The sequence below is a fragment of the Physeter macrocephalus genome, chromosome 11 (genome assembly GCF_002837175.3).
Source record: "Physeter macrocephalus isolate SW-GA chromosome 11, ASM283717v5, whole genome shotgun sequence".
Taxonomy (NCBI): Eukaryota; Metazoa; Chordata; class Mammalia; order Artiodactyla; family Physeteridae; genus Physeter; species Physeter macrocephalus.
In genome coordinates this window covers 114,546,612-114,570,690 of record NC_041224.1, presented here as the reverse complement: position 1 = coordinate 114,570,690, position 24,079 = coordinate 114,546,612, and the positions used below count along the sequence as shown (strand labels likewise).

At 34.0% G+C, this 24,079-nt stretch overlaps 1 protein-coding gene across 6 annotated transcripts in view; it reads left to right on the top strand.

Annotated features, from left to right (window-relative positions):
• Positions 1 to 24,079, top strand: part of HECTD1 (HECT domain E3 ubiquitin protein ligase 1) — a 94,077-nt gene that overhangs the window by 33,946 nt on the left and 36,052 nt on the right. For all 6 annotated transcript variants that reach the window (XM_028495670.2, XM_024134161.3, XM_024134158.3 and 3 more), the window contains exons 10-19: positions 69 to 243; positions 8,849 to 8,987; positions 9,176 to 9,346; positions 14,075 to 14,297; positions 14,817 to 15,080; positions 15,178 to 15,254; positions 18,735 to 18,869; positions 19,429 to 19,575; positions 20,693 to 20,787; positions 22,349 to 22,454. In XM_028495670.2, coding sequence (XP_028351471.1) covers positions 69 to 243; positions 8,849 to 8,987; positions 9,176 to 9,346; positions 14,075 to 14,297; positions 14,817 to 15,080; positions 15,178 to 15,254; positions 18,735 to 18,869; positions 19,429 to 19,575; positions 20,693 to 20,787; positions 22,349 to 22,454 — 1,532 coding nt within the window. The remainder of the gene's footprint in view (positions 1 to 68; positions 244 to 8,848; positions 8,988 to 9,175; positions 9,347 to 14,074; positions 14,298 to 14,816; positions 15,081 to 15,177; positions 15,255 to 18,734; positions 18,870 to 19,428; positions 19,576 to 20,692; positions 20,788 to 22,348; positions 22,455 to 24,079) is intronic.

The window sequence follows — 24,079 nt, the reverse complement described above, 5'->3', positions numbered from 1 at the left end:
TTTAATATTTTTTCATTGAAATAAAAATTTTCCAGAAAAGTATTTTATTGAACAATATTTGTCTGTAGGTGATTGGATGTGTCCAGTTAATAAAGGAGATGATAAGAAAAAGAAAGATACAAACAAAGATGAAGAAGAATGTAATGAGCCAAAAGGAGATCCAGAAATGGCACCCATATACTTGAAAAGGTTACTGCCGGTATTTGCACAAACATTTCAGCAGACTATGCTGCCTTCTATAAGGTACTTATCCGTACTATTTGTATTTACTAGTTAAAATATGCTAATTATGTACCTTTATTTATCTCACTTTTCCAGAAGGATATGAGGTTTATTTTAATATTGAAAAGGTATGGTAAGAATAAAAATTAGATTGGAGAGTTAAGTCTTTCCTTCTGATGATCTGACTTAAGAGAAGGAGTTTAGAAAATTAAGAAAACTAGACTAACACAGTTTTTGTAGCTCTCTGAATATCAATTCTAGAGAAATTTTTATAAGTACAGCAAACATTTATTGAGCTTTATGGAGGCCTTTTTGATAGAGTCAGTGTAAGCTGCCCACTGGAGGAGTTCCCAGAGAATTAAGACTTGGCCCTGTTTATGTGCCCTTGCAAGCTGGTGAGGAAGAAGTGAGTAACAATACAGAGTGGTAAGTAGTAGATTAGACATATATTCCCTAGGGATATAGATGGTTTAACAGCTAATTGGCTGGGCAAATTGGAGATTTTATGCAGAAATGAGATTTAAATTGGGGTTTAAAGGATACTTGGAAGTTTTCTAGGCAGATGGATTTAGAAGGATCAGTGTGCAACAGTGTGTGCAAAGGCATGGAGGTATGAGTCAATTCATCCTGGTGCAGGTCCTGGTGGCTCTCCCTCTATAGTGTGTCCAAAGTCTGCTATTTCTATCCATCTATTGCTAATACTCTGGTCCAAGGTGCAATAGTCTGTAGTTTGGCTACTATAGTTGACTCTAAAGTAGTCTTTCTCCTCGTCTTCTATCTTGTCCCTCTACAATCTGTTCCTACATGTTATGCTGAAGTTTTTTGTTTTTTTTTTTTAAATAAATTTATTTATTTATTTATTTATTTTTGGCTGTGTTGGGTCTTTGTTGCTGCGTGCGGCTTTCTCGTTGCAGCGAGTGGAGGCTACTCTTCGTTGTGGTGCGCAGGCTTCTCATTACGGTGGCTTCTCTTGTTGCGTAGCGTGGGGTCTAGGTGCGTGGGCCTCGGCAGTTGTGGCATGCGAGCTCAGTACTTGTGGCTCTCAGGCTGTAGAGCGCAGTCTCAGTAGTTGTGGCACATGGGCTTAGTTGCTCCACGGCATGTGGGATCTTCCCGGACCGGGGATCAAACCTGCATCCTCTGCATTGGCAGGTGGATTCTTAACCACTGCGCCATGAGGGAAGTCCCCCCCCTGCTTTTTTTAAAATTAATTAATTAATTAATTTACTTTGGCTGCACTGGGTCTTTGTTGCTGCACGCAGGCTTTCTCTAGTTGTGGCAAGTGGGGCTGCTCTTCATTGTGGTGCATGGGCTTCTCATTGTGGTGGCTTCCTTTGTTGCAGAGCACGGGCTCTAGGTGCGGGGGCTTCAGTAGTTGTGGCATGCGGGCTCAGTAGTTGTGGCTCGTGGGCTCTAGAGCGCAGGCTCAGTAGTTGTGGCATGGGCTTAATTGCTCCGCGGCATGTGGGATCTTCCCAGATCAGGGCTTGAGCCCGTGTCCCCTGCATCAGCAGGCAGATTCTTAAGCACCTTACCACTAGGGAAGTCCCCTGAATTAGTTTTTAAATCATAATTATATCACATCATCTTGTGACTTAAACCCTCCAGTAGCTTCTAATTGGCCTTAACTAAAACCTAACTTCTTAACACTCAGGCTTGGAAGGTCTTGTATAAGTCCCACCCAGGTCTCTGACCTCATTTAGTACTATATAACACCTAGCCCATTATACTTACACTATGCTAGCCTTCTTTCTGTTTTTGGAACATTCTATGTACATTCTTACCATGGGGCTTTTGCACTTACTTCACTTTGTTGGAAACTTTCTATTCCCAGGGCTTTTGAATGGTTGGTTACTTCATATCATTCAGGTCTCAGTTCAAATGCTTATGTCCATTGACATTTATCCACCTAATTTAAATTTACCCCTAGGATACTTTTCATATCAATCATGATGTTTTACTGTCTTGACAGAGTTTACACTGTCTGAAGTCTTGCTCTTCTTTGAGTTTTTGTTGGTTTAATTGTCTGTCTCCCCTCTAAAACTCCATGAGAGATGGCCTTATGTCCTGCCCTATTCCTACAAAGACAAGGAGGTATAGAATAGGGCTTGATATTTAGTAGATCTTCAATAAATACACTGAATGATTGAATGAGTGTGTTTTGTTTGCAGCTGCAAGTATTTTGGTATCAGTGGGATATGGGATATGTTTGTATAGCTCAGGGAATACTGTCAAAAAGGTAGACAAGAGCTTTTTATGACCTATGAAGGCCTTTCTGGTCTAGATAGTGAGTGTGGACTTTACGCCGCAGTTCAAGAAGGATCATTAAAGACTTGTGAGGAAATTTGTCACAGTCAGATTTGTGATTTATAAAGATCACTTTGGCAGTCTGGTGGAGCAAAGTACCGGAGGAGGGCAAGAATGAAAACAGACTACTTACGGGTTAATTGTCGATGTGAACTTTAGACAGTTGCTGGAAGACTGGATTGGTGGGAACAAATTGATGAGGTTGGGAGATGGGTTGTATTGGGTTGGCCAAAAAGTTCGTTTGGGTTTTTCCATAAGATGCTATGGAAAACCCCGAACGAACTTTTTGGCCAACCCAGTATAAGAGTTGATGACCACCAATTAGATTTGAGGGATGAAGGAAAGGAAGGGGTAAAGAATGACTGCCAAAATTTTGGCTGAGTGATTGAGAATGTGATTTTGATCATTTTAAGTTCAGGAGGTCTTTAGAACATGGAGTTTTGTAGGATTCAAGTGCCTTAAATACCAGTATTGTGAGTTGACATTAAAGTGAAAATAGTTTACTTTAAATAGGATGAAAGTGCCAGTCAATTCACTTTGAACACCTAGGAACTTGGTTTTTATTCTTCCCCAAATAGCTACAGAAGGGTAGGTGTTAGTGGGGCCACTTTTTGTTTGTTTGTTTGTTTGTTTGTTTAACAAAAGATTTGATTCATTTTTAGAAATGAGCAAGTTCAATTTTGAACAGTTAATTCAGCCTGAAAATTTTAGAGGACTAGGTGTCATGCGAATTAAAATACCTTAAGTTATATTTGGAGTTAGAATTGCTTCATTATAAGGCCATCAGGAAATTATAAAGTATGTCACCATATAACAGAGTTCCCTTAATGGATAGTTATTTTTTTATCATTCTTGTAAATATTTGAAGATCGTCTAAACACAATTTTAGTTATATCATATTTGATGCTAAATTTTTCTAGATAATAGTTAGCTGACAAATTTAATTGTGGTGAATAAGATAGCATATATCTTAGTTCAGAGCTCAGACTCTGGAGTCAGCTCAAAGTCAGTCCAAATGTCAGTGTTGCCACTTTGTAGACAGCTAGCCATGGACAAGATACTTAACCCTTTGATCTTAATTCATCTCTAGGATGGGATAATTATACTTAATTCCCTTTAGGTGTGAAAATTAAAATTAAGTATGTGTGGTATTTAGCATAGTGCCTAATATTTTAGAGGTATTTATAAAAAGATAGTTTATTAAAAAAATGTTTGGGGCTTCCCTGGTGGCGCAGTGGTTGAGAGTCCGCCTGCTGATGCAGGGGACACGGGTTCGTGCCCCGGTCCGGGAAGATCCCACATGCCGCGGAGCAGCTGGGCCCATGAGCCATGGCCGCTGAGCATGCGCGTGCAGAGCCTGTGCTCCGCAACGGGAGAGGCCACAACAGTGAGAGGCCTGAGTACCGCCAAAAAAAAAAAAAAAAAGTTTTATCATAGATAAGTTAAAATGTATTCAAACGTCGAGATAATCATATAATGAACCCCATCACATAGCTTCAATAAGTTTTAACAAATATCCCAGTCTTATTTCATTTATACCTCCCCAACTGTACTATTTTGAGGAAATCCAAGACTCAAATAGTTTTATCCATAATTTTTCTATATGTATCCATAAAAAATAAGGGTTCTTTGTTTAGCACAGGGAATATAGCCAATATTTTATAGTAACTTTAAATGAAGTATAATCTATAAAAATATTGAATCACTGTGTTGTATACCTGAAACTAATAGAATACTATATGTAAATAAACTGTACTTCAATAAAAAAATTTTTCATCATTAAAAAGGGATTCTTTAAAAAGGATTCTTTTTTGTTTTTTAACATAATTGCAATACCATTATTACACCTAAAATAATTATAATAGTTCTTAAATATTATCAAACATCAAATCAGCATTCATTGTTCCCAGTTTTCTCATAAATTTTTTTCTTGACAATTGGGTTTTGGGGGGGTTAATATTTTATGTTATTAATATGTTAATATTTTCCCTTGCTTTATTTTTGTAATATATTACAAGAATATATAGCAAATATATAAATTTATCTGTAAATGATGCATAGTATTTTACAAGTTAAAGATTTATATAAATCGTATCATATTGTATGATTCTTCTTAATTTGCTTTTTATCTGGTAATATTTTTTTATTTGGTAAGATTCTTTCTTGCAGTTTATCCATTTCCACTTCTGAATCATTCATTTTTTTCTTTTCTTTCTTCCCTCCCTTCCTTCCTTCCTTCCCTCCCTCCCTACATTCTTCCTTTTTTTTTTTGAAGTATAATTCACTTACAACACTACGTTAGTTCAAGGTGCACAACATAGTAATTCAATTTCTATACATCACAAAATGATAACCATGATAATTCTTGTTACTATTTGTCACCATACAAAATGTTTACACTATTATTGACTATATTCCCCATTCTGTACATTTCACCCCTGTGACTCATTTATTTTGTCACTGGAAGTTCTGTACCTCTTAGTCTCCCTCACCTATTTCATTCATTCCCCCATCTCACAAGATGATTCAATAAAAAAATATATACTTGTCATTATTAAAAACAATCTGGAATAGGTTACAACCTAATTTTTTACCATTTCAGTTTAAAATTTGATCAGAAGAGTAAGCGTATGTACTCTAATCAGGCAGTTAAAGGAGGATCTGTATATATGGAATATATCAGCTTTAGCTATTATCTATCATTATTGGCCTGTGTGCATTGTCGGTTCAGGAAATAAAAGGCAGAACAGATCAATGAAGCCTTCAGAATAGAGGATAGCAGTTTCACTGGTGGAGCATTTTGTAAAAACCTGATTATTTTCTCTGTGAGATATTTCTTCCCAGTTTTATTGAGATATAATTGACGTGTAACATTGTATTAAAGTGTATAACGTAATGATTTGATATATATATGTATCTGTAATATTAAGACTGAGGACTTCACATTTTGCTTTTCAAGAAAGGCTACTTAGGATTTTGAAAAGGTGTGGTAAATATACATCTTTGGAGTTAGTGTCAATAATGGGACAAAGATTGAATAAACTTTTCAGCAGCAGAAATCCTTCAGGATCCATTTGTTTATTTATTTTTTAAATCAATTTGATTGAGAGGAAAGTAGACATGGTTGGATAAAGGGGGAAATTGTTCTAGGATGAGAATATTAAATAATCTAAAGATATAAATTCTTCCAAAGTTAATTTATAGAATGCAGTTTGAAAGAAAATAACTATAGAATTTGCTTTAGAACTTGACAGATCTTAAAGTTCTTCTGGAAGAATATATAGGTGAGATTAGTAAAGAAAAATCTGAATAGTAGGTAGTGTAAACTTTCAGTAATTAAATCTTTATGATAACTAGCCCAAGAGTTTATAAATCATTGGAGTAGACTAGCCCTCCAAACAGAATCAATTGTGTTTAGAAATTGAATGTATTATAGTGGTAAATTATATAATGTATTAATATTTTATAATATATTAATATATATTAAATGGTATTAGAATATTAGCTTTGTGGTTTGATTAAAAATCAGCTTAGTCCTTTACATTGTGTATTTAAATAAATTCTAAATTTATTTAAAATAAATTTAAAAAAATAAAACCTTAGGAAAACAAAAAGAAAATATTCTCGAATGTTTATCAGAACTTGGTAGGAAGAATGACTTTTAAAACTTGTTTGTGTTAGTCCTATCTGTCATTTAAAATTTATTCTATGTAAAAAAAACAAAACTGCACATCAGCAGTAATATTACCCGTAACCATGAAAGTGACAGAAATAGAAACTTGTAATCCAGATAAATCTTCCAGCAAATTGGTATTTATTAGCAAGTATGACCAAGGGATACTAACTTTATTATGCAGAGAACACATACAATTTTTTGGTCAAAGTATAAGTGCCAATTTAAATAAATTAGCCGATGACATTATGGTACAGTGCTCAAGATGAAAAAGAAAACAACAGGGAAAAATGGATCCCCTTACTAGTAAAAAACAAAACATTTATTTCATGTCCTTTTCACCCATTAGACATTTAAGAAATTTTTTTTTTACAAAAGTAACAAAATTGTAGTGAATTAGTACATCCATATCTACTGATAATTTAAGCCGTTAACAGTCCTTTTGTCCCCTAGCTTTATTGAGGCATAATTGACATATAAAATTGTAAGACTTTAAAAATGTGCATCTTAGTGATTTGATATGTGTATACATTGTGAAAGGATTCCCCTCATTTAGTTAATCAGCATATCCATCACTTCACGTATTTGTGTATGTGTATACATGTGTGTTTGAGACAGAACATTTACTCTTAGCAAATTTTAATTATACAATGCAGTTTTATCAACTATAGTCACCATTTTTTATATTAAATGCTCAAACCTTATTCATCTTATAGCTGAAAGTTTGTAGCCTTTTACCAGCCTTTCCTTAATTCCCCCATCCCCAGCCACTGGCAGCCACTTTTCTACTGTTTCTTTAAGTTTGACTTTTTTTTTTTAGATTTGCATTTAAGTGATATAAGGCAGTATTTGTCTTTCTCTAGCTTATTCACTTAGCATAATGCCCTTGAGGTCCATCCATGTTGTCACTTAACAGATTTTTTAAAAAATCATTTTGCCGAGTATGGATTCAGTATTGATGTACATTCAGTACGTACGAAAATATTTAGACTCTTGGATCCAAGAATCCCTCTACTGAAGAAATAAAACTGTTCACCAAAAATAATGCTATTTATAATAGAAAAGCCAGTAAGCTGAATGCTTATGATTTATATAATAGTGTTAAGCAGGAAAATTTTATGTTATGAATATTATGCATAGTGTACTGGTTAAGAGATTAGTTTGAGTTGAGGCTCTAATTTACTAGCCCTGTGACCTTAGTAGAATTACCTTTCTTTGTCACCTACTTCATAGGGGGTTTGATGGGTGGATTAAATGAGGTGTAAAGTTTTTAAAATATATACAGGTGTTCCTGGCTCATTATGACTCAGCATGGTAGTGACAGATAGCCAGATAGGTAGACAACATATAAACATTCTTATGCTAGTTTAATTGAAATAAATCATGATATAAAATTATACATAAATACTGATTTTGCAACCAAATATAAATTGCCGTTAACAAACACTGGAAAGAACTAATCCTGTTAGGGCAGTTTGCCCTCCATCTGCCTACTATTTTCTCTAATGTACTTGAATTTGTAATAAAACACGTTTTAAAATTAAAGAATACATGAAATTCACCTAGAGAGAGTTATGAAATACATCAGGACCACATTCTGTAGGAATACAGCTGTCAGATACCTCTCTTGGATTTCGATAGTGATTTTTGCCTCTCCATCCTTCCTGTGGAGAAGTCACCTCAAGGGCAATGATATCTACAGCTTGGCGCACAGACTATTGTTAGATGCTCAGAAAACATGTGTTAAAAGCATTATTGACTTTTATGTAATAGACCAGTGTATTATAATTTAAATGTGTATGGATATTTGTGTATTTTATTTTAAAAGAACAAATCACTTATAAAATTGAGGTTAGTTTGTGTGACATTATTGAGTATCTTCTGTGTTCTAAGTAAAGCAGTGGATAATAGAAGGGAAAGGAGTCATGCCAAGTTGTTAACAATAGGAATATTTAAGGGCATGGGATTACTAGGATCTCATTTATATGAGAATATCATTATAATGAACATGTTTTAAATTTGACAAAGGACAAAAATGCTTAATTTGAAATATGAGTTCCATATAAACCATCAGGTGTTTTAAGTTAAGAGTTTTATATTTGGGGGTTATAGATGCCATTTATTAGTAATTGTGTTACTTTTGATTTTCTAAAATTATCATGGCATGTTAACAGTCATGCTGGTTAATATAAAATAGCACATGTAAGAAAATTACAAAAATAATTTGTTTTAATGAGCTCAATATATTAATAGTAGAAAAATGAAATTCCCTCAAAAAGTGAACATAAACCTAGTGCTAGTATTGTCTTAGTTTTTTGTATTCTTTTAAAAAAAAGCTTTTTTATTGGAGTATAGTTGATTTACAATGTTGTGTTAGTTTCTGCTGTACAGCAAAGTGAGTCAGTTGTAGATACACATATATCCATTTTTTTAAAATTCTGTTCCCATATAGGTCATTACAGAGTATTGAATAGAATTCCCTGTGCTGTTCAGTAGGTTCTTATTAATTGTATTCTTTTATTAAGCATATATTTTAGCAGAGTATTTAAAGCTTAAATTGGATATTTTGGTTTTCATTAGTGTTGCATTTTGTTTTATTTTAGCTTCTTACCATGACTAACTAAAATTCTTTTTTTACTTTTCAAGGAAAGCAAGTCTTGCTCTGATTCGAAAAATGATTCATTTTTGCTCTGAAGCACTCTTGAAAGAAGTTTGTGATTCGGATGTTGGTCACAATTTGCCTACAGTACTGGTGGAAATCACTGCAACAGTTCTTGATCAAGAGGTCAGTTTATTATCTTTATTGAAACTCCTGTAGCTTTAATACCCATTAGATAGTAGTCAGTAAAATAATTTAACTTGTGTCCTAATTTTATTAAATCATTTTGTCTGTACAAATGATTGCATTTGTCTACTCCACGCAGCTAAACTTATTTTTATCATTTTCCCTTAATTTCCTTTTTTTCCCCCCAGGATGACGATGATGGCCACTTGCTGGCTTTGCAGATCATAAGGGACTTAGTAGATAAAGGTGGTGATATTTTTTTGGATCAGCTAGCCAGACTTGGTGTAATTAGCAAAGTGTCAACTTTGGCAGGTCCTTCCTCTGATGATGAGAATGAAGAGGAATCAAAACCAGAAAAAGTGAGTGGTCTTAATTGCAGTGGTATCTATCAAGAATAGGGTTTCTTTTGAGGAAATGTAGTTCCAATTACAATGGGTTTTGACAAAATAATGGCAGTATGGAGTAGTAGTATAATTTTTAAAAATTTGGTCACTTTTCTTTTAAAATATATCATTGGTAAAATTTAAAACTTGAAGAAAAGTTGCAAATAAAGACTATCAGAACATCCTCTATCCCAAATCACTAATTATTGACATTTTGCTCCATTTGCTTTATTACTTACAAAGACACACGTGTGCATGCACATTTAAAATATATTATTTGAGGGAATTCCCTGGCGGTCCAGGGGTTGGGACTCCGAGCTGTCACTGCCAAGGGCCCGGGTTCGATCCCTGGTCGGGGAACTAAGATCCCATAAGCCGCGTGGCGTGGCCAAAATAATAATAATAATAATAATAATAATAAAATATGTTATTTGAGAGAAGCTGGATACATAGTGCCCCTTTATGTAAATTTATTTACTTATTTTTTGTTTTGTTTTGGCCGCACCTCGTGGCATGCGGAACTTCCCTGAATAGGGATTGAACCTGTGCCCTCTTGTAGTGGAAGCACAGAGTCTTAACCACTGGATCGCCAGGAAAGTCAGTGCCCCTTTTTATACCTAAAATCTTCACCAAAAAGCCAGGATATTGTCTTATAGAATCCTAGTATAGTTATTAAAATCAGAAAAATTTAATATTTATAGAAAATGTTATCTAATCCAGAGACTGTATTCAAATTTGCCATTGCCCTAATAGCAATGCCCTCCTGCGGCCCACGCCACCCCCCCAGAATCCAGTCCAGGAGCACAGTACATTTCGTTGTCATGTTGTTCCATTTCTCAGCCTTTTTCTTTCATAGCCTTGGCATTTTTTTGAAGAGGACAGACCACTTAATTTGGACAATGACCCTCACGTTGTGTTTGTGCCATGTTTCTTCATAATTAGATTCAGGTTGTGTGTTTTTGAGCAGAAAGACTATAGAGGTGATGTTATGGCCTTCTCATGTGTAAAATGTGCCTTTTTAGAGGTACATGATGTCTGTTTGCGCTCTTGCTGTTGACGTTAACTTGGATCAGTTGGTTGTGTTTGTCTCTACCAGGTTTCTCTATTGTAAAGATATTTTTTCCCTTTTGTAATTAATAAGTAATTTGTGGGGAGATAATTTGAGACTGTGCAAATATGCTGTTTCTCTTTAAACTTTTATGCACTAGTTTCAGTACCTATCGATAATTCTTGCCTTAGATTGCATATTTTAAAATATGCCTTATTTGTCTCTACCAATTGCCAGCAATGATTTAGTCCTACCATTTAGTGAATGCTTCCTACATATTAGTGACTGAGTATTAATAATTTTGAGAGAATGGTAGAGTATGGATTGTAATTGCAGAATCCTGAGTGGTTTAGTGTATATGTGTGTTTCCTAAATTACTGGAGATTTAACCAAAAACAAAACAAGAAGTGATATCTGGGTTCATCCCCCTGGAATTCTTTCATTCAAGAAATAGGTTACAGATCCCAGCAGTCTTTGTAGAAGTTAACAAGCAAACATTTATATGAAAATGATAGGAACCTAGAATAGCCAAAGCATCCTTGAAAATGAACAAAGTTGAAGGACATACACCAGCAGATTTCAAGTCTTACTATAAAGCTATAGTAAGCAAGAAAGTGTGGTAGTGGTATAAAAATAGATTAATGACCCACACATATATGGTCAGTTGTTCAAACAAAGTGCTAAGGTAATTCAGTCACAAAAGGATGGTCTCTTTAAAAATGATGCTTGAACAAGTGGATAACATATGCAGAAATATGAAATCTTACCCCTTTTAACAAAAAAAAAAGAAATGAACTGAAATGGATGGGCTAAAACTGTAAGGCTTCTAGAGGAAAAAGAAGAAAATCTTAGTGACCTTGGGCTTGACAGAGATTTCTTACATAGGACATTAAAAGATTATATTATAAAAGAACAAAAAAATAAATTGTTTTCATTAAAATTAAACCTTTACATCACACTACATTATTATTATTTTTAAAATAAATATATTTATTTATTTGGCTGCACGGGTCTTAGTTGCAGCACACGGGATCTTCATTGTAGCATGCATTGTAGCATGCAGCATTGTAGCATGCTACATGCATGAAGATGCATGTAGCATCTTCATTGAGACATGCAGGATCTTTCATTTGCAGCATGCAAGCTTTTAGTTGCAGCACGTGGGATCTAGTTCCCTGATCAGGGATTGAAACCGGGCCCCCTGCATTGGAAGTGCAGTCTTAGCCACTGGACCACCAGGGAAGTCCCCAAAATACATTATCTGGAAATGAGAAGACAAGCCAGAAAATTCTTTGAGATTTATCTTTATTCTTTGAAAATATCTTCTTCTTTTGTTTGTTTTTTGGCTGCGCTGCCTGGCTTGTGGGATCTTAGTTCCCTGACCATAGATTGAACCCCTACCCCCTGGTAGCGTGGAAGCGTGAAGTCCTAACCAGTGGACTGATTTTGGCCTTCATTTTTTTTTTCTATTTTATAAATAAATAAATAAATACATTTATTTATTTATGCCGTGTTGGGTTTTTGTTGCTGCGTGCGGGCTTTTTCTAGTTGCAGTGAGCGGCAGCTACTCTTTGTTGCGGTGCGCAGGCTTCTCATTGCGGTGACTTCTCTTGTTTAGGAGCACGGGCTCTAGGCGCGCGGGCTTCACTAGTTGTGGCTCGCATGCTCTAGAGCGCAGGCTTGGTAGTTGTGGTGCATGGGCTTAGTTGCTCGATGGCACGTGGGATCTTCCTGGACCAAGGTTCGAACCCGTATCCCCTGCACTGGCAGGTGGATTCTTAACCACCGCACCACCCGGGAAGTCCCTTGGCCTTCATTTTCAATGGACATTTTCAGTTCCTGCAGGGACTCTTGGCTGATCATTTTCCATCACTTGAAGAGATATTTCATTGTCACCTGATGTGCATAGTCTCTACTGAGACGTTTTCTTCCTCTGGCTGTTTTTAAGACTTTATAACTTGTTTTTAGCAATTTGACTTTGATGTGCTTAGCTGTTTGGTTTGTGTGTGTGCATGCACATGTGGGTTTTCTGCCCCTGCTCAGGATTATTTGATTTTTTTTTGGTCTGTGGGCTTACAGTTACAGCACATTTGGAAAAATTTTGAACTGTTGGTATGATGATTTTCCACTCTGGCTGTTAAGAATGCAAATGTCTGACCACCCTGTATGACCTCTGAATTGTTCACCTTACCATTTTCAAGTCATTCTTTGCCCTGCCTTATGGAACATCACCTGTACACAGATGGTCTGGTACTCAGTAGAGATGTCCTGGTGACCACTTTGCACATTTCTAGAGGTCTTTTGTGCTTGACTCCCTGATCCTGAACTCATCCACCACATATTCCATTTGCCTTAATCTCTTCAAACACAGATCTCCATTTCCTCAACTTACACTGCTGGACTCTGTGTTCCCTCTTCTTAAGACCTTAGCCAGAAACTCTGTCTGAGCCTAAGGGACTTACCTTATTTGTTTCTCTTTTCTGGGAGATCATGCAGTCCTGTGTTGCTTGTTGTCCAGTATTTGAGAACACTTTTTCATGTGTTTTGTCTGGTTTTTTTCGTTGTTGACAGTGGATAGGCAAGTCTTGATCCTTATTAATCTATCATGGCCTGGAGCACAAGTACTATGTTTAGGGAAATTTATAATCCATATTTTACAATCTTATTTTAGTGTTATAAGGTAAGTACTACTTCAGGGAAGAAGAATACACTTAAAACAATTTTAAGTATAATAAGTCTTCATAAAGTTTAAAAGTACTTTACCCATACACGCATGTGTGCACACACATGCCAAGATCATATATGTTGATGATGAATATTCTTTTTTTTCTTTTTTTTTTTTTTTTTTTTTCTTTTTTTTTTTGTGGTACACGGGCCTCTCACTGTTGTGGCCTCTCCCGTTGCTGAGCACAGGCTCCGGACGCACAGGCTCAGCAGCCATGGCTCACGGGCCCAGCCGCTCCGCGGCATGTGGGATCTTCCCGGACTGGGGCACGAACCCGTGTCCCCTGCATCGGCAGGCGGATTCTCAACCACTGTGCCACCAGGGAAGCCCTGATGAATATTCTTAATATTAAATGTTATCAACAAAATAAAAATTTTTTGGATACTGGGGTAGGCAAACAGTGTTTACAAGTTATTTTTCTTTTAAACACACTATAGCTAACATTTTTATGATTATAGGAATAATCCAGTATATTTGATTAACTTGGCTAAGGGTGGGAACTTATAAATTATATTGTTAAAACACATTTCTGGTGATCTCTTGCACCCTAGGTTTGGATACCATTGATGTTGTGTAAACATTCATTTTTTACAAATAATCTGTTAGGCCCAGAGATATGGTGAGTTTATCAAGTCCTAGATAATTAGCTAATTGTGTGTAAACCTAATCCATTTGTCTTCTTTACCGTTATACCTGGAAATGTTATAACTTAGGTTATTATGTGAATTTCTTAACTTTTTTTTAGGATGGACTTTTAAGATTATAGGTAATTAGTTGAATCAGAACATGTATTAAACTACAGGCAGCTGAATATTATATTCGGGATGTTTTAATTCTAAATTTGATTCATGGTCATGTTTTTTTAAGTACTTATGAATATTTGGAATATAAGTTATTTCCCACGTTTCATTGAATAATTTTACACATTTAGGAAGATGAACCACAGGAAGATGCTAAAGAATTGCAGCAGGGTAAGCCATATCATTGGAGAGACTGGTCCATCATTAGGGGAAGGGACTGCTTATATATATGGAGTGATGCAGCAGCCTTGGAACTATCTAATGGCAGTAATGGATGGTTTAGATTTATCTTGGATGGAAAACTTGCCACCATGTATTCAAGTGGTAGTCCTGAAGGTGGATCGGATAGTTCAGGTAATATTTTGTTTCTGTTAAAATGTTTTACTAGTTTCTGTAATTTTGATAATTTGTTTTTCTGCTCATATTTTTGCTATCATTGTCATAGCAATAGCACGTCCTTGATTATCATATGGCCATTTCTTTATAATATTAACAGAGAAAAATGATTGTACCATGAAAGCATTTCATACTTTTTTATTGTATGAGACAAGGAATAGCATTGTATCAATATCTACTTTTACTGTCTACATCCTTTAGGTAAAGGTGCCTCTTATCACATAATGATGAATTGCACATGTGTGATGCTGTCTCAAATTATATCTTTTCCCAAAAGCCTTCTACTTTAAAAAATTATGGCTGCAGGATTGTTTTAATGCTTGAACCTAAATAATATCAAACCAGTGAGAGTATATCAAAGAACAAAACTTTAATGAAAGTTTTTTAATAAAATTGATATTTCAATAGGTAGTTTCCTTAAAAAAATGGAATATTTGAAAAGAATGAAGTTTTAAAACAAACATTTTGTCTTTATAGAAAGCAGAAGTGAATTCTTAGAGAAGTTACAAAGAGCTCGAGGCCAAGTAAAGCCATCTACTTCAAGTCAACCTATACTCTCAGCACCAGGACCCACTAAACTCACTGTAGGGAATTGGTCACTAACATGTTTGAAAGAAGGAGAAATTGCTATTCATAACTCAGATGGCCAGCAAGCAACGATATTGAAAGAAGATTTACCTGGTTTTGTGTTTGAATCTAATAGAGGAACCAAGCATTCATTTACTGCAGAAACTTCTCTGGGTAAGTATGTAGGTATGTCAGTTTAACAGATAAGAATAAATGAATATGTTAAATTGCAATAAAATATGTTCTGTGAAATACGTTTTTTTTTTTTAAGGTTCAGAATTTGTGACTGGCTGGACTGGCAAAAGAGGCAGAAAACTAAAATCTAAGTTGGAAAAAACTAAGCAAAAGGTATTATTTATGGGATTTGCTTTGTTTTTTGTCTTTTATACTGATATAGCAAGGTTTCAGGGGTAGATTGTAGGCATTTAAAAAATTGAGCCATGTAACATAAGCTACCCTAATCTAATGTATTTTTACATTTTCTGTGCTCATTATCTTAATTTTCCACAATATGTATACATTTACTTATAGTTTTTATACTATAAGTATGAAAAAAATTTATAGTTTTTATACTATAAGTAAACACCAACATTAAAATAGAAACAAAATTGAGACAAAGTATAAAATTTAAATTATTTTAAAATTATGTGTTATAAATGTCACAGAAACTTTAAACTCCTGCTTTATGATTAATGATAGTATTTTTAGTGATGTAGTGGGATTGAAAATGCATTATTATAATTTACAGTCTTGATTTAATACTTTGTGATGAATCAATTTGAATTCCTGGTTCTAGATTCAGATAATTTTTTTTTTTTTTGCGGTACGCGGGCCTCTCACCGTTGTGGCCTCTCCCGTTGCAGAGCACAGGCTCTGGACGCGCAGGCTCAGCGGCCATGGCTCACAGGCCTAGCCGCTCCGCAGCATGTGGGATCTTCCCGGATGGGGGCACGAACCCGTATCCCCTGCATCGGCAGGTGGACTCTCAACCACTGCGCCACCAGGGAAGCCCTAGATTCAGATAATTTGATGCTTAGTTTAATGGCTATTTCAGATGAAATCACTGTTTCAAAAAGATACAGGAGCAAATATGTTACTGACTCCAGGAGCAAATATGTTATTGACTCATATTACTAATTTTTAAATTCTGTCCATTTATTATGCATTGGTTTTTTCAAAAATAAAGCCATTATATTTCTTTTTTTTTTTTAAATTGGGGTATAGTTGTTTTACAATGTTATGTTAGTCTCTACTGTACAGTGAAGCGAAGTAGAGTTCCCTGTGCTATAAAGCAGTTTCTTATTAGTTATATTTTATACATATTAGTGTATATATGTCAGTCCCAATCTCCCAGTTCATCCTACCCCACCCCACCCCGCTTTCCCCTCCTTGGTGTCCATATGTTTGTTTTCTACATCCATGTCTCTATATTATATTTCTTTTTTTAAAAAAATATTTATTTATTCATTCATTCATTCATTCATTCGGCTGTGCCGGGTCTTAGTTGTGGCACTCGGGATCTTCATTGCTGTATGTGGGTTCTTGGTTGTGGCATGCTGGATCTTCGGTTGCAGCATGCAGGATCCTCAGTTGCAGCATGTGGGCTCTTTAGATGAGGCATGCAAACTCTTAGTTGTGGCATGCGAACTGTTAGTTGTGGCAGGCGAACTCTTAGTCGCAGCATGTGGGATCTAGTTTCCTGACCAGGGTTCAAACCCGGGCCCTCTGCATTGGGAGGGCAGAGTGTTAACCACTGGACCACCAGGGAAGTCCCAAGCCATTATATTTCCATCTTTATTATATCAGTTGTTCTTGAATTTTTTAATTTTTAAAAGAGAAAATAAAATCTCTTAGTTAGATTCAGTATCTTCTGATGACACATTTTTATTTTACCTATAATAATGATATAGTTTTTTCATATAGTATGTGAAGAATGCTTTTGGGTGATTGGGATAGGGGGGTACTTGTGTGGCTTTGGCCATAGGAATAGTCATAAGGGGTTTTATTTGGAGCACTATATTATATAATATATATATGTTATATATATTATATATATATATATATTCATTCATTTCTTCATTTCCAGTTGTAAAATTGCGAGGCTATCCCAGAGATGTTCCACATTTCCACATGCTAGACCTGGGAAAGAAAATTGCTTGCTTGCTTGCTTGCTTTCTCTTTCCCTCTTTTTCTTGCTTTCTTTAATTTATAAATATATATTACCTCTATAGCTATATATATTATTCCATGATTGCTTCTGTGTTTTTCAAAAAAGAGTGTGAAGCCAGAGGTTTTTTTCCAATTCAGGATATCTTAAGGGCATTTGAGGAAGAAATATCTCAATTGCAGGTAGCCATTAGATGGTAAAAGGAATTTGAACTAAATACAGTTTTCATTTTCATGATAGTTATGTTCTATAAAGTTGCCATGAATACTGAACCATTGCTTCTTGGAGAAATACAGGAAGAAATACAGAGCCTCCTGTGAGGCTCTGGTCACATTTTTAAAGTTTTTGCTGCACTGTTCTTGCTGAAAAATGACTGTGAAAAGTGCTGCAAGTATTGATTTGTGGATTACAAATGAATTTTATTGACTAGTTGATTTCACAAATATTAAATTCTCAAATAATGAGGCTCAGCTGTAATTCTTTATAAAGCTACCAGTCAGCTTTCTCAGGAGTTTTTTGGAATAACTGATGTTGTATTAACCAACAAATCTAGATTAACTCACAGGGAACTGAACTTTTATAGTACAAAAGAAAAGTAAATCAAGGAGGATATAGTCTCCGTCCTGTAGTTTCATTTTCTTAAAAAAATATGATTATTGATTCAGATCCTTGAAATCAGTAGTAAATCAGTGATCATGTGGCTATTTTGCGTATAGAAGCAGTATATATCAACATGTAGTAGTTTTAGGTAAAAATAATTTTAACTATTAGTTTAACCTGTTTTTATTTCTTAATATTGTTTATAAAGGAATAGTTTCTTCAGTGTTGTCTGATATCCAGAACTTACTTATTTTTTAATTCTGAAAGGCATACTAAAGTAGAATAGGAAGGTACTATTAATTCATTTAGGGAGTGAAATGTTTTCTCTTACATTAGAGCTATGCTTATGATTTAAATGAAATCACATAAATCTTAAATTTACATTATTTAAGCATATATTTTAAAGAATGTTATGTACTAAATTTCATCAGACCCAAGCCTTGGACATGTGTGGGTTTCTCTCTCAAATAACATTAATTTAACTTAAATGAGAGGTAATTAGTGCCCAAACTGATAATACAGTCATTCTTTCTCTTGATGAAATATATAAATACATGAGCATCATATATACTTTGTGTGAATAATATAAATAGAAAAAAGATATAATAACCTAAAGTACACCCCAGAATGTTAAAAGGTTCAACTTCATTTGATGGAATTATAGATGGCTTAATTTTCTTTCTTTCTTTCTTTTCTTTTTTTTTTGCTTATTTGTATTTTCTAATTGGTTCACCATAGAACAGGTTACTTTTATTAAAAAGAGCAAAGTTACCTTTTTATAGGTTTAATTTGATTTAAATGAAATAAGCTCCTATTTGGCATATGAATACAAAGTTTAAAATTATAAGTTCTTTGATTTGACATTGCTAAAATCTGCTAGAGTAGTTTTTCAACCATAAGAACTTCTTGATGTATATGAATAGAGGTAGTAACATTTTTTGGAACTTGATACTGGCACAAACATCTTAATTCTAAAGGTTGCATGTATATATTTAAAAGGAAGATTTGGTAAAATTATTAATTGTAGTAAAAATTCACATTTACTATTTTTATTTTGGTAGGTACGAACTATGGCTCGAGATTTATACGATGACCACTTTAAAGCTGTTGAAAGCATGCCTCGTGGAGTAGTGGTAACACTCAGAAACATAGCAACTCAGTTAGAGTCATCTTGGGAACTGCATACAAACAGACAAGTATGTTAGCCTCTAGATTTTATGACACACAGTGATCTTGGTTTAGTTTTTTCCCTTTATCCTTTATATTCTGGGTATTGATTAGGGGGTCAGCAAATTATCACCCATGGGCTAAATTTTTTATGGTTTTGTGAGGTAAGAAGGGTTTTTACATTTCTAAATCGTTGAACACAAATTAAAAGTAAGAATAATATTTCATGATACCTGAAAATTATATGCATGTGTAAAGTCAGTGTCCGTAGTAGTTTTATTGCTCACAGCCATGCTCATTTATTTACATATTGTCCGTGACTACTTTAGTGGTCACAATGGCAGCCTTATATAGGTGTGACCAAGATATGTGATATGGCCTGTGAAGCCTAAAATATTTACAGTCAGCCCTTTACAAAAGAGTTTACCAGGCCTGGTAGAGATAATTTGCATTAATAATTTGAATTTCTTAATCTAATTTAGTATCTAATTTATTTTCATGGTAATTGATGCTCTGATAAATTAAGTATCTTAAGACCTGTTTGTTTTTTCGATTGTCTTTAATTTAAAAAAAATTTGTTTCTTTTAGTGTATTGAGAGTGAGAACACTTGGAGAGATTTAATGAAGACAGCTTTAGAAAATCTAATTGTACTTTTGAAGGATGAAAACACAATTTCACCATATGAAATGTGCAGTAGTGGCTTGGTGCAAGCACTTCTTACTGTTTTAAATAATGTAAGTTTATGAAGTAGTACAGAATGAGGTATATAGTTAAAAAATATATTTTTAACTACACTTTGACAGAGCGAGATTTACTTTGTTTTTGTCAAGATGTATTAAAAACTGAGTAGTAAATGTTAACATTTATAATTTTTCCAGCCTTTCAAGTTTTATCATTAGTTTGAGCCAGTTGAATTAAATAATTGAGTTTATTTAGATTTTTTTGGTTACCTGATTATAATTTGTTCAAGATTTGTTCGAACAAAACACTTGCTTGTAGTAGCCTAAGATTTAACATTATTCACTGCTGTGACTTCCTCATAACTTAACATAAAATGGAGTTAGTCTATAGGCCTTTTTAAATACCTAAAATATTTGCATACTATTAATTTATGAGCATTGGCAATTTAGGAAGTTTATGTGAATATTTGACAAGTATTTGCTAATAACAAATATTTGACAAGTATTTGCTACCTTATATTTCTCTTCAATTTAGTCTGCGTTACTATCTCTTTATTGTGATAAAATTTTTTCCTTTATTTTAATGAAAGGTGTGTGTATATATATACACCCACACACACTTATTTTAACAAATTCTAACAATAAATTATAAAAAGTGAAGGTTTTCTCCCCATTTTAGTTCTATTTGCCATTTTAATTTCTTGATCTAACAATTGTACTTTAACTGCAGTCAGTCTCGTGTTTCCTTCATTATTTTTTACCATTTGCATTTATTCTCATTTATTAAAATTATATTGATATAGCATCACTTTATATCACTTAGTAGTATCTATGAAATCATTGTTTTGATATACCAGTCATATTTTTTCTAATACTAATTAATGTAAATAGTACTGTTAAAATGGAAAATGTTCATAAATAATCTGAAATTACCTTGCATACCACTACACTTTGAGAAAAGGAGTATAATTGCCACTCCATTATAACACTGAAGATATTAGCCATGATCTACTAGTCATATAATGAAAAGAATTTTAATTGAAAGAAAATAATGATTTCACTTATATTGTATTGATAATTTTGTAATATATTAATATTCATCTTGCAGAATGTGTTTTGATAAATTTTAGTAACAGCCTTAAAACTTTTTTTTTTCCTTTTTTTTTTTTAGAGCATGGATTTAGATATGAAGCAAGACTGCAGTCAACTGGTAGAAAGAATAAATGTTTTTAAAACAGCCTTTAGTGAAAATGAAGATGATGAAAGGTAAATCCCCAAATTTCTTTTAATTTGATGTTTGCAGTGTTTGCAAGTTGATAGCTTTCCTTTAAAATAGAGCCTAGTATAGTGTTTATACACAAAGTAGGAACTTCTTTATTCAGTACAAAAGTAGCTTATATTATAAATAGATAAAAAAGGAAAGATTTTTAAAGTATTTTTTAATCTAATGGAATAAAAGGAAGATTATATGTCTGCTGTGAATGCAACGACCACTTATCTTAAATTAGATAATCTTTAAGATACAAGTAGAAAATTGAACACTGATTAAATATTTGTTGATATTAAGTAGTAATTGTTCATTACCTTTTAGGTGTGGCAATGATATGATTTTATTTTTTAAGAATTCTTTTGTAGGGGTACATACCCAGAGTATTTCTGGGTGAAATGATATGTTATTTGGCATTTTCTTTTTTTTTTTTTTTTTTTAATTTTTTATAAATTTATTTATTTATTTTTATTTTTGGCTGCTTTGGGTCTTTGTTGCTGCCTGTGGGCTTTCTGTACTTGTAGTGAGCGGGGGCTACTCTTCGTTTTGGTGCATGGGCTTCTCATTGCAGTGGCTTCTCTTGTTGAGGAGCGTGGGCTCTAGGTGCGTGGGCTTCAGTAGTTGTGGCTCGTGGGCTCTAGAGCACAGGCTTAGTAGATGTGGAGCACAGGCTTAGTTGCTCCGTGGCATGTGGCATCTTCCCGGACCAGGACTTGAACCTGTGTCCCCTGCGTTGGCAGGCAGATTCTTAACCACTGTGCCACAAGTCCCCTGGCATTTTCTTTGAAATATATAGGAAGGAGAGAAATGGGTGGGGATATAGATAGAAATCAATTGGCTATTAGTAGGTAATTGTTGAAGCTGGGTCATGAGTTGATGAAGGTGCATTTTACTATTTTATTACTTTTGAATGTGATTGAATTTTTAAAATAATAAACGAAATTCAATGCATTCCATTAATTTTGAATACCATTTTAAATGAGTGCATATTATATTATATGGATGTATAATAATTTATTGAAACAGTCTATTAAACATATTGGCTGTTTGCAAATTATTACTAATACTAAAATGTAAGTGTCTTGGTGGGAGCATCTTTTTACATAAATTCCTTTAAATTGTATTACTGAGTTATTGATGATGTTTTAAAGGTTTTTGATATAAATTGTCATGTTGTTTTCCAGAAATATTATACCAGTGTTGCCTTGCCAACACTACTGCCATTTTCAAAACTTTGCTGCTTTATATATTCTTTTATATGTATCAAATATTATATAATAAAATTGTTTAAACTTTAAAAAATAAATTACATGTTAAATTATACATTACTTTGAATGCATTTGATGAACATTTCATAAGAAAAATGAAATATTTTATTAAGTGAAGAAATTGAGTTATAAGATTATTTTTGCTTACTCAAATGTAGTCTAATACAAAATTAAACATCTCTTTGCATTAATATAGAATGTAGGGGTTCTATATGAGGTTGGTTATTACAGTTTCTTTATGAACATTAGCATGAACTTATATAAAAGCTCTTAACAATTTTTTTTTTCCTAGTCGACCAGCTGTTGCATTAATCCGAAAGTTAATAGCTGTACTAGAATCTATTGAACGTCTACCTCTCCATTTGTATGATACACCAGGATCCACTTATAACCTCCAGGTAACCATGGAAAATGCAGTTGCTATTATTGCTGAATGCATTTAGGAGCAGGCTTAAATAGTTTTCTTTAAAAAAACAAAACCAAAAAACTTTTATATTTTATTAAAGAACGATTGTGCTTAATCATTAAAGACTTTAACCTTTAATGACATTTGATTGTTCTTTTTAATGACTCTTGAATGTATTGGTATTTTAATGTTTATTTTAGGTTTTATATCATATTTGGTAGGTCATATTTGGCGAAAGACACCTTATCAGTGGGAAAACAGAAAAGAGAGTCCTTCTGTTCTAGAATTATGAGTTAAGTCCCTTCATCTGTGTGTATCTCAACATATGAGAAAATGTGAAAATATTTTAGGCACAGTTTTTTTTTCTTGCTTTCTGTATGTCATTGTTTAGAACCAGATGGCCTTCCTTAGCTATTTCTATTGATTTTTGAAATCTGTCATCACATGGTTTTATAAAAAACCTGTTTTCTTCCTGAATGTCATTTGGTTAACATTCTTATTAATTCATTAAATTATTCTTTTGTTAGCAGCTAGTATCCAGATATTAACAGACAAAACAAATAATTCTTACTGCTAATATTCCAAACCAGATCTTTATCACATCTTCTGTAGGTTACTTTAGTATTTTCTAGCATGTTCTTTGGCCTTGAGTCTTGCCTTTATTTGATCTATCCTGCATTCCTATGTATCAAATAGTTTCTTTTAAATATGGCCTTTAATAAGTGACTAAAACTATTTGCAATAACAGTGCCTACTCAAAGCAAAAAACTTACCATACATCCAAGAACCCAGTAGTGTTACCAAAGCCAACTAGACTCCCAGACTAGAAAGCTTGTTCATAGAGTTCAGTATAATTAGTATATCTGACATGATGTATATATTAAACAAGATGTAGAGATCTACTTTGTGCTTTCCTTCAGACAGAATAATATAGAGGAACAAGGGGAGTTTTTGGTCTATCCTTTTAAAGGTTTTATCCTTGATAGATGAATGAGGTAGAAATAGGTCTCAAAGACTGGAAATTCCCCTGCTTATACTTTTACAGTCCTAGGAGCACCAACATCTTTTATTATACGTATCTCATTTTAGGAGACTGTACAAGATACAAAGATAGGAAGGCTGGGAATGTGCCCCCTGGTAATTTTGCAGTCTGAAATGCTTTCCAAATGTACATGTAAATATTTAATTATGTGTCTATAGGAATTAGTTAAGATTTATACAGAAATGAAGCACATACTTGTTTTATTTAGTAAAGCATATTGGATTGGAAGCTATCTTGTATTTTTAAAAATTTATTAGCCATAGATTATTTAATATATTCTAGCTTTAAAAGCATAAGTTAATCAACTACATTTTTTTTAACATCTTTATTGGAGTATAATTGCTTTACAATGGCGTGTTAGTTTCTGCTTTACAACAAAGTGAATCAGTTATACATATACATATGTTCCCATATTCCTTCCCTCTTGTGTCTCCCTCCCTCCCACCCTCCCTATCCCACCCCTCTAGGTGGTCACAAACCACCTAGCTGATCTCCCTGTGCCATGCCGCTGCTTCCCACTAGCTATCCACCCTACGTTTGGTAGTGTATATATGTCCATGCCACTCTCTCACTTC